This window comes from Carassius gibelio, chromosome A9, assembly GCF_023724105.1.
Source record: "Carassius gibelio isolate Cgi1373 ecotype wild population from Czech Republic chromosome A9, carGib1.2-hapl.c, whole genome shotgun sequence".
NCBI lineage: Eukaryota > Metazoa > Chordata > Actinopteri > Cypriniformes > Cyprinidae > Carassius > Carassius gibelio.
This window is the reverse complement of record NC_068379.1, coordinates 23428481-23439281: the sequence shown is the minus strand read 5'-3', so window position 1 is coordinate 23439281 and position 10801 is coordinate 23428481. Positions and strand designations below refer to the sequence as shown.

General features: G+C 36.6%; 1 protein-coding gene across 1 annotated transcript in view; it reads right to left on the bottom strand.

Moving 5' to 3' along the window:
• Positions 1–1823: 1823 nt before the first annotated feature.
• The window catches only part of pdia5 (protein disulfide isomerase family A, member 5), a 46742-nt gene continuing 37764 nt past the window's right edge, over positions 1824–10801 (bottom strand). The window contains exons 16-17 of the mRNA XM_052606500.1: positions 4530–4664; positions 1824–3744 (exon numbers count right to left, since the gene is read on the bottom strand). Coding sequence (XP_052462460.1) covers positions 3664–3744; positions 4530–4664 — 216 coding nt within the window. The 3' untranslated portion in view covers positions 1824–3663. The remainder of the gene's footprint in view (positions 3745–4529; positions 4665–10801) is intronic.

Sequence of the window (10801 nt, the reverse complement as noted above, 5' to 3'; positions counted from 1 at the left end):
CCTTACTTATTAACAGTCGCAGAGCACGCCAGATTCAAGAAACAAATGAATATTATGCTGTTGAGTGGAACCAAGCAATTATTATTCAGAATTGCTTGGTTCCACACAATAGCATAATATTCATTTGTTTCTTGATTCTGGCGTGCTCCTCGGCTCTTAAATCTATAAGACGGCATCAAATAACATATGTATAGGCTAGTTATCACAATAAACTAAATTTAATACAATAACACTAATTATTTTTATTATCAGCTCATTCAGTTTTTCAGGTGGATTTTGAACTTTATTTTTTTTTAAGCGTTCTTAAGTTCCAATGTGCTTATATTATATTTGACATATACAAATGATTATGGATTAAGTCTGGACTGGCAAACAATTTCCTGGTGATAAAGAAAGGTGTTTGACGGGCCATGCCTGGATTATGACAACTCGCCATATCCTGGATGTTTAAGGTCAGTAAGATGGGATACATTTTATTAACTTTCAGCATCACCCAATTATAGAGAGAAAGTATATGTACTCTGTATGCTTTACACAGCATAATATGTATTTAGCTTCCATTTCTTAACTTCCATTCATTATGGCATTTTCTTGTCCTCCTTTCATCCCTGGTTCTGACATGTAGGGGTGCATCCAGGCAAAAGTAGTTGCCTGCACCGTCAGTAAGCTTCCTCCATGTAATTTTGATGGAGCCATCCTTATCTCCAAACCATTAAACAGTCACACATTGCACTTCACCAGCAGGTGTTTCTCCATGGGCAGCCATTTAAATGTCCAACAGTGACTCATCCCTTGAGTTTCCAATCTGGCAAACAGCTCATGCCTCTTACAAGGGTCCTTGTGCAGTTCGATGGCAAAGGGCTCGGCTCGTTTGAGATCATGACAGAATTAGTCCAGGAAGACTTTCGTAAACAAAAACACCTGACAGAAAAGTTTGATAAAGAACAGCAAAGCAGTGCTTGTTTTTTCAGTTTCATCAGGCAATTTATTGTACACTGTTGCACCCACCATGACAGCATAGGTGCTAAATGACAGCAGGGAGAAGACTAATTTTCTCCTTCATTTCAAAAGTAGTGAGTGACATCTTCCAATATATACCATGATCGTCTTTACAAAAAGACAAACAAAAAGGAACAATTCCAAAATAACAGGCTTGTGGTCAGAAGTTTTATTATTTTTCATTCTTGGCTTCATTAACCTGACAGATTGGCTGTTTTCATATATAATTATGTGCATGTATTGTTATCCTAAAAAAAAAAAAAAAAAGTTTACATCAAATATGTGTGGCTTTAATGCAGACACATTCAAACAGAAAACAAATGAGGTGTCAGCCGTACAGACAAAGTCAGCAACTAGCCTGCATTTGTCCTTTGGTGTTTAAGAACAACAGCAAAAGTTCACAAATGTTTCTAACAAACAGCGTTTTATTTTATTTTTTGTGCTTGTCTGTGCAAAACATCATTAAAAATTGGTATGGTGCCAAAATGTTGCAACGTGGCTATTAACATTTTCTGGGTATTCTTTTTTAGCATGTTTTTGTGCGGTTGCCTACTGGTGTGATTCAAAAGAGCCTACCTAAGTCTCAATTATAAGATATTATAAGATCTCTATGAAAAAATATTCTGGTATATCTTCAAATTAGGTCTAAATATTTTTTTCATCCTTTGGGAAAAGAATACAGTGAAACACTCCATTGCAACCCTGTTTGTATTTTCATCTTGAAAAATAATAAAAATCTAACTTTTTTGCACTTTAAAAGTAGTATTCATAACCAAATAAGAAGTAATGTTCACATAACTATATTTGAAAAATTTTGACAATGGTTCTTGGAAATGTATGCCTTTTATTTTGCATTGTGTTCATTGATGCAGCAAATCTGTACATATGGCTGGGCACAAAAAAAAATCAATGCGACAGTGACTTCTTGGCATTGTTGTAGCTCCCACATCCCACAAGGAACCAAGTGAAGGCCCCTGACCATCCAAATATTGATATAAATGTCAATGCACAATTGAACCATGTCGTGACAGCGGTTGAACATACTGTAGTGAGACAAACCTGTGCAAGCGTTCACCCACATCTGTCATTTTGGACCATTATTGAACATGTTCTGGTAAAGCTATCTGTACTCTTCCCCTCAACAGGACCTTTTTTCATCCAGCTACGATACAAATTCAGCATGTGTTCCCACTTTAACCTTACAGACAGTATTTTGAACTTGAAAGCCATTATCTTGCATATAATTGATATCTATGCATCAGCATTCCTTGGCTCATGTTTTATTCAACACTTCTTGCCACAAATTTGACAAGGAAATGTAAACTAAATTCCTGTTCAATTATTATTTTTTTTCGTGTTCCGTCTCCCAAAGATACATGTAAACAATTCATAATTTAGCGATGTGAATAGAGAACACCCAACTGGATTGCAAATTACGATGAGCAATAGTGCTCTTCAATTGTGTTTCACTATCCCTGAGAATCTTATTCATAATGAAACGAACCAACCCTCTGAATTATACAACAAAAGATCAGCTACAAGACCATTAAATATGGATCTCCCTGCTTAGAGGAGGGAGATTTCCACACACATAACAGTGGAGTTGCCACAGAGATACTGGTAAGGGTTGTGGTATCAAGATGAGAGCGCCAACATTTGGGAGAGAGCAAGTAAAACGGATCCTCCGGTGAGACTTGTTAAATGAGCATCACTCAACATGCCTTAAAGCAAACCATCTAGCTCCCGCATAAATAAAGACGTTATATGTGGTCCCATCATCACTTATTGTACCATTCCCATGCTTAGAAGAGGAAATTTCCATATGTGTATTATATATCCAGAATAGCAATGCAAATAAGAAACCACATAACCAGACTAGACTTTTAAAATAAGCAGAAATATTCATTTACTATGGAATGTCAAGGGCCCAGAAATTTTAATGGATTGAACTTCCAGAATTAATTTGTTTCAAATTATATTTTTAATTTGTTTCAAACAGTTTTTTCGGCATTTCCAGTTTTGGTACGTAATTTTATTCTGTCACAACTGACAATAAAACATAAGGAAAAAACGACTTGCTTGAAAACATGTTCTTGTCTTTGCTCTTCTATTTTGGCTGTAGTACTGTGTTTCTTGAAAATAGTAAAATATTTGGACGACAGTTATTAAGGCCACAAAGTTCAGCTACAACAAAACTCCCAAAACCATGATGTTATACAGCATTCTTTCCTTTTTTTTCTTTACAAAAATATTTGCAGATACGATTGTACACTTTATTACTCCTCACTGTAATGGGAGTCACGACAATGTATCCTGGTGATAATTGGTTTTGCCCATTAAACACCAGCCACCCATCAAACGTATGGGACCCTTGCGAGTGAAGGCCCAGTGTTGCATAGATTTCAGGTGTTGATTTCAGTAACTGAAGTCACAGTATTTGAAAAAAAAAAATTTCACAAAATGTCAGGAAATTAAAACTAAACAAAATAGTTTGAAGCGGTCTGATGGTTGTACATTGGTATTACAAACATAAGGGCACAGCTGTATAAAAAATAGCCTTTTTAGCTGAGGTTTCAAGTCTGTGGCATCAGTGCTGGGATGTCTATGCCCAAGTCACAGTGCAATGATAGACTCCTCCCATTTATAGGAACCACACCCACACTATTAGAGCTCCTCTTTCCGCTTGCCCACTTTCTCTTGGTCTCGGCCCCTGAGATTTCTCATGAAACCAGTGAAGCCAGCTTCCTGTAGGGGGTACACAGTGTACACAGTGAGAAATGAAAACTGTTTACCACTGTTTACTCATATTATAAAAAAAAAAAAAAAAAAAAAAAAAAAAACATTTCACGACGCTGACCCCAAAAGAATTTGAACACTTGCATATAAATGCATATAAATACATGTCAAACGTATCAATGTCACTAGATGAGATTAACCAAGGCAAAATAAAGGAGGTGGCATTTGCAAATAAATTATGCTAGAGCTTTTTTTGTTTCAGTGTTTTGTTTTTTTATAATTGTCCCAGGTGTACTGTAGTTAATCACATTAAATATGGGCACGTTCCAATAAAGGTGCAGTCACATTAGATATGCATGTGAAATTACTTCGGATTCAAGATATGATATAACAGGATGATGCAAGTCAGTTGTTCTTAATCTTTTTAGCTCGAAGCCCCCTTTTAAAATAATTAAAAGGTTAGAACACACACATGTACATAAATACATATATACAGTGTTTATATATATATATATATATATATATATATATATATATATATATATATATATATATATATATATATATATATATATATATATATATATATATATATATATATATAAATCTCAGAAGTCTGCAGTTTAAACAAAATCATCTCAATCATGATCCAATCTTTACAGTATAATTCCAAACCTATTAAATAGGTATTGCTTAAAGTGTTCTTGTGCTTTCAACTTATGTTCTATCACATGCAATAACATTTATACATTTTTATGTGTATCTGAATATCTCTCACAAGAAAGAACACTTACCCCTCTTTCCCCGTTGTATTTCTCGCTGAACTTCCCATAGTTGTAATAGTTGAATGTTGGGTAGCCCTCAACACCCTCCTGTTTACACAACTCATGGTTTTGTCCCTTTGTGCAGTCCACTGCAGCATATGCAATCTGAAAGAAAGTACTGCATAATTATTTTAACAGGAAATGGTCATAGATTAAATATCCTTACTTCAGAAGTCAGAAAGAGTTTTTTTTTTGTCAAATATGTTTACATGCACAATGAATCTGTCTTGGTGACAGGAGCTTCCAGTACAGAAGAAAGTACAGACAGTGCAAACATACCTGATAGTGCAGACATGCATTGTAATTACATAGTAGAGATGAAATATAACACTTGCATAAGAAAAACTGAAAATGAAATGCAATATAATACATAAGAATTAGAGGAACATAGAGAAAAACATAAGCTAATTGTTTTAATGAATGTACAGAATGTACTCCTGAAGTTTTTAACGTGTTCAGCTCCAGGTTGTTAAGAATGCACCAGACAGCCAGCTCTTTAACCTCCTGTCTATTAGCAGGCTTGTCTCAATCGTACATGTGGCGTATGATGGTAGTGTCATCTGCAAATTTCAGGAGCTAGACATAGGGATCTTTTGCAGTGCATTTGTTCTTATTTAGGGAGAAGGGCAGTGGGGAGAGCACACATCCCTGAGGGGCGCCAGTGCTGATCATGAGAGTCCTGGATCGGAGTTTCCCCAGCCTCACTAGCTGCTGCCTGTCTGTCAGGAAGCTGGTGATCCTCTGACAGATTGGGGAGGGCATGGAGAGCTGGGTCTGTTTGTCTGAGAGAAGGTCAGGCATGATGGTATGATGGAACTGAAGTCTACAAACTAGATCCTTGCATAAGTCTCAGATCTATCCAGATGCTGTAGAATATAATGCACTAAATCACTAAATCACTTTAGACGTGAAAGCGACAGGTCTGCAGTCAAAGGTTTTAGGGACCAGAATGATAGTGGAGTGTTTTGAGCAGGAGGGGACTACACACAGTAACTCCACAATGTGATACGCTCTAAACAGCTGGAAGCCTGGCAGATGAAACGCATTGTCTGGAATGGCTTGATTCAGCCAGGTTTCAGAGAAGCACAATGCAGTAGAGTTTGAAAAGTCCTTGTTGATGTGGGTGAGTAGTAGTAGTACATCCATTTTGTTAAAAAGGGAATGGACATTCGCAAGATGAATGCTTGGGAGTTTAACCAGCTTGCTTCCCAATTGTGTGTCTGTGCACACGTTTGTACAGCACCACTGCACCTTTTACTAGAATGTCCAATGAAATATCTGAATAATCAAAAAACGTCAAAATATTGTCTGGGGTGTGTTGCTTAATGTTAAGGAGTTTGTCTCTAGAAAAACTTAGAGAAGAATAACTAAACACAGAAACAAAAACAGCCAAAGAATTGCAGAGCTCAGTGCCGTGGCTGCCATTCGCGGTGCCATCTTGATTATAGATTAAAGATAGATTATAGATAGATTCCCCCAAGAATGTTGTATCAAATAGTATTGCTATGGTAATGTGATATACAAAGCTGTGGTTGTATCTATCAGGACTTTTTGGAAACAAAAGTACATGTGTGTGGTAAGGAATTATGCTGTCTGATCCTGGTTTCATTGTTTATGCTCCTGAGCCTCTTGGAGACCCATTGTGGCGAGCTCCTAGAAGGATTTACTTTCTCTAGAGAAAGCTGTATATCTGAAACACATTTTCAGTCAAACAGTCCAACTGCATTTATACATATTGCATAGTGTGTGGACTGAATTGAACAATGCTTTGAGTTTCTATTGGGCTAATTTATAGAGATGAAAAACACTGCTCAATAATCCATAAGGCTGCATGACAGCACATTTGAATCTTCTTGATGACAATTGGATTGCTTATAAAACTTCTTCCGATATGGCAAAAACAATCAAGAAGGAATGACATCAACATAACAACCCTAAAGCTGATAGCCAATAGCAACTAAAATCGAACCTAAAACTTCTTTGCCCTTTAGAGTACAAGTAGATATTTTAATGTGTGAAAATGTAACTGTGAAATCTAACAGCACAGCTGCTTTGGCCCTGACTGAATGGCTTCACTCACTGCCGCCCTACATCTTGAATTTAGCCGTTTTTCTCTAGGGTAATGAAAAATTAGTAATACATTCCTGTCAAAAAAGGCCATTCAAAGCAGCATAGGATAAAATAATACAGCAAAAACCCCAACATTAAAACAAGAGAAAAATTAAATGTCTCTTGATGAATGGCATTCGTCTTTTTCCCTCAGCTCAAAAAAAAAAAAAAAAAAGTTGTCAACTGGTGTTCAGTACATTTTATATCACTCCAAAGGTGAAAAAAGCCCTATTTGTATAACTTAATATTTATGACCATGACAACCATGTTTGAACCTATAAGTTTAGCTGAATCCATATAGTGAAATTGGCATGTAGTATTCTCACTCTTAGGACAAAAAGAGTTCACATGAAATGCGATGCTAAGTATCTCGGTGCACCAATCAAATCCTCCAAGACTACAGGGTTTCATTGGAGGTTGACATGAATGTGTCTGTGATTATTAGGTCTTTATAATGAGAGGAGAAACTGGAGAGGAAAGGGATTCTTGTGTTGGTGGAATACCCTCTTGGCACTTGACTGATCTTGCTATAACCTCACCAATAAGCAGATGTAAGCAACATAAGATTCATGGAAACTCTGGATTTTGTGCTCAAAGAGGGTGGTTTATGAGATGGATGAGGCTAAAAAAAAAAGTTGCTCACAAAGGCACAGAGATTCTTCTCAGACAGTAATTATCAACCTCACAGAGAAAGAGCCCACCCAGGTCATTGTGCACAGGAAATGAATCGGCCAGTGAGCTCATGAATATTACAAAAGAGATGTTATTTCCTTTGCATTTGGTGGTATTAAGTTAAAAGAGGTCAACCAAAGAACATCTGAACCAAGACTAGGCTTGACACCATTAGCCTTTTTCCACAATCGGAGTATGTTGTTTTTAATTGGACTGCATCTTTTGGCTTTCACTATGAAAAATAAATAAATAAAAATGAAACAGAAAAAAAACTTTAATTTGCAAGCATATGGGTAGCAATATTCAATTTGGAATGTAATATGCAAAATGACAATGCAATATGTAAAATGGCAATGCATTTCTGTTTTTACATTTACATTTTCCAATTCATTTGTGCAACGTTTGGTGCAAAATGAAAATAAATTTAATTACATAATTTTCATTTGCCATTTCATACACCAGTTTTAATATGTAAAATGAATACTAATTTTAACGCTTTATAAGTTGCAAAATGAAAATGAAAATGTATTACAGAAATGATTTGATATGTGTAACATGTTCAAGCAAAAACTGTGGCAAAATTATTTAAATGCTATTTTTCTTAAATGCATTAACACTCACAGTCAAGACATTTACGATTGCATTTTCATTCAATGTCCCGCAATGAATGTAGCAAAATTCAATGTGCACATTCAAAATGCCCCCTCGCGCCATGTCAATCACTGCGTGAACAAGGCGGGGCTTGCAGAAGGTCAGAGACTCAAATCTCAAGAAGAGGATTCAAGTGAGAGAACATAGACAAGACAGTTGGTCCGTGTACGTTTTGGTTATTTCGGTTTATGGCATCAAGATTACATTCGCACTTGTGGGCGGCGCTGAAGCGCTCCTTTCATCTGATTGGTCGAATCGCTCCACCTTCAGCTCGGTCTTTTCATTCTTCCAGACAGAATAAGAGTCAGTGCGAGTGAAGCACTGTAATGTCTGAAACCACCGCTCACTGTTAATTAGCATAATATTTTAATCAGATGTAGCTGGGCATATAATTCCTGCTGCTGAGACCTGCAAATTGTTTCTAGGTTATAGTATCTTGAAACACGCCCCCTTTCACATCGTCTAAAAAACAGACAGAGAGAGAGACAGATTTATCTGGTACAGCGAATTTATCTAAGCAGCAGGCCACTGTATACGCTCACTTAAAACATAACCGACTGTGTTTACGAGAATACTTGCAGAGACTATTATTTTGATATAATTGTGTGTGTATGTGTTCATTCAGAAGTTACGATACGCAAGTTGCAAACAATTTTTTATGAAAAAGATGATTGCTGGGCACCACTGTCAAGAAATATCTGTGCATGTATATTTCTGTCTGTGTGTGAGTGTGTGTTTGTACAGCTGATGTTCCCATCACCCTGTTCTTATGTGCATTTTGTAGCATCGCATCAGAAACTACATTTTATGCTCAGATTAGGTGTTTTTTGTCATTTTCAAATTTTTTTCATTTTACTATTACTGAATAAATTCTTCCATGTACATGAAAAAATGTACATGTGACTTTGTACAATGGGACTGCATAACTTGGCTAACCACCTCGTAGCACAGCATTTCAAATTTTATGGTCATTCTGAAATGCCTGAGCAAAATCTGTCGTCAAAGTATTTGTTTATAATTGCCTCCCAGATGATTGCGATCCCACACAGCAAGCAGCCACCTTCGAAAGCAATGATCACATTTATGGTTTCGTCTGCTCGCTCTGAGCGTCAAGTAATTTATTATATATGAAAATTATTATTTTCAGTGGCTCCTCCTACTTTTCTTAGTGATATTTAGTGCCAGTTCATCAGGAAGTGATATTCCAATTCGCATAAGTTGAATTCTCAAATTAACATAGCATGTATCTATGTGCGTGCAGAGAGAGAGAGAGAGAGAGAGAGAGAGAGAGAAGTGTGCTTTCCATAGAAAAAGGCACTTTATTGGGGAAAAACTTTATTTTTATCCTATTGTTTTGTTGGTCATTGTCTTTGTGGGTTTTGGTTGAGTTTCTGTTGTAAGCTGGAAGGACTTTTGTAGTAGCTGGAATCATTTGCGCGAAGTGATATGCAACGGTAATGCAGTCGGCAGATCTGGAACTAATTCATAGCTATACATTTGCTGGAAAATAATTGCTTGGCTTATAAAGTTTGTCAACCAATCAGAATCAAGCATACAGTGTAAATATTAAAATGTGTAGTCCTTAAATGAGTCATGAATTCAGCTCTACTGAGAGATGCAGTGACTGACAGAAAGGAGCAGAGGTTTATGTTTGTGGGAAAAATTACTATGACTGTGTATTAAAGGATGCTGTAAAGTGGCTCACTGTTTGGAAAAACCATCAGATGGAGTTTCATGAACAGGACTTTTAGTCTTCAGACAAACTGTACCTGTTTTTAAATATCTTTTAAGGGTGTAAGCACAAAATCTAAGAAAAACAAAAACTGGGTCCATTTGAATCTTGGCAAAGTGAATTTCCAAATGCTGTTCATCTGAATAACGATTATGCGCAAGTCTAAACTTAAGAGCAGTAGGGTAATTGAAGAGAATTGACTTTATGCCTAATGATTATAGACATTTGCAAATAACAATTCAACATCACCGTCTTATGGCAAGAGATAAATGTCTGCTGTTAAAGAAGCCAAAGGGAACGTTTTTACATGCCTCTGAAGATCCAAAAGAGAGACAGCTACTTTCAAAGAAGTTTCAGGAGAAAGAGGTAAGATTTAGAGAATGATGAAATGTCAGTGTGTAGACGTCTGCGATGGAGTGTTACTCAGAGAGTGTCTGAAGTGTGAAAAAAAAAATCGGCACTCGTCAAAGTGAAAGCAATGTGTGAATTTAAAAGTTAAGCCAAGCACACTTCAAAACTTAAGCTTGTCGGCCCTTCATGGGTTAAGTCTTCACCTAGTCTGCAACAAAATGCCACACAGATCATAGCCAACTCTAAGCACGCTGTGCATCTGACATCTATTTCATGATATCTATTGCGTTAACTACTTACAGAACTACATAGGCTGCATTTACACCAAGTCTAAATGGGCAGATCTGATCTTTTGACCAGATCCGATTTTTTGGCCCATCGGTTTACTTTCACTTTACAGACACAACTGGTATCCGATATCTGTGTTTAAATTAATTCCCGCCCAACAGGATTGTCTCCAGTTATCGCTTCAGACCCGTGGGTTTTGAATGACCGTGCTAAAAATATTTGTATTATTCATGTTGTGACCATTATTATTTGCCAGCATGGACAATGGCTGTCGTGGATGTTTTGCAGCACAAAATCTGAACAAACGGATAAAAAAAAAAAAAAATTACAGCAATTTTCATTCGCTATTTTATCTACAGCTCATTAGAGGTAGAATTCTTTAGTGAAATAAAGTAGCGCCAATATGATATTTATTAATGTATTCAAATGAATTAATGAG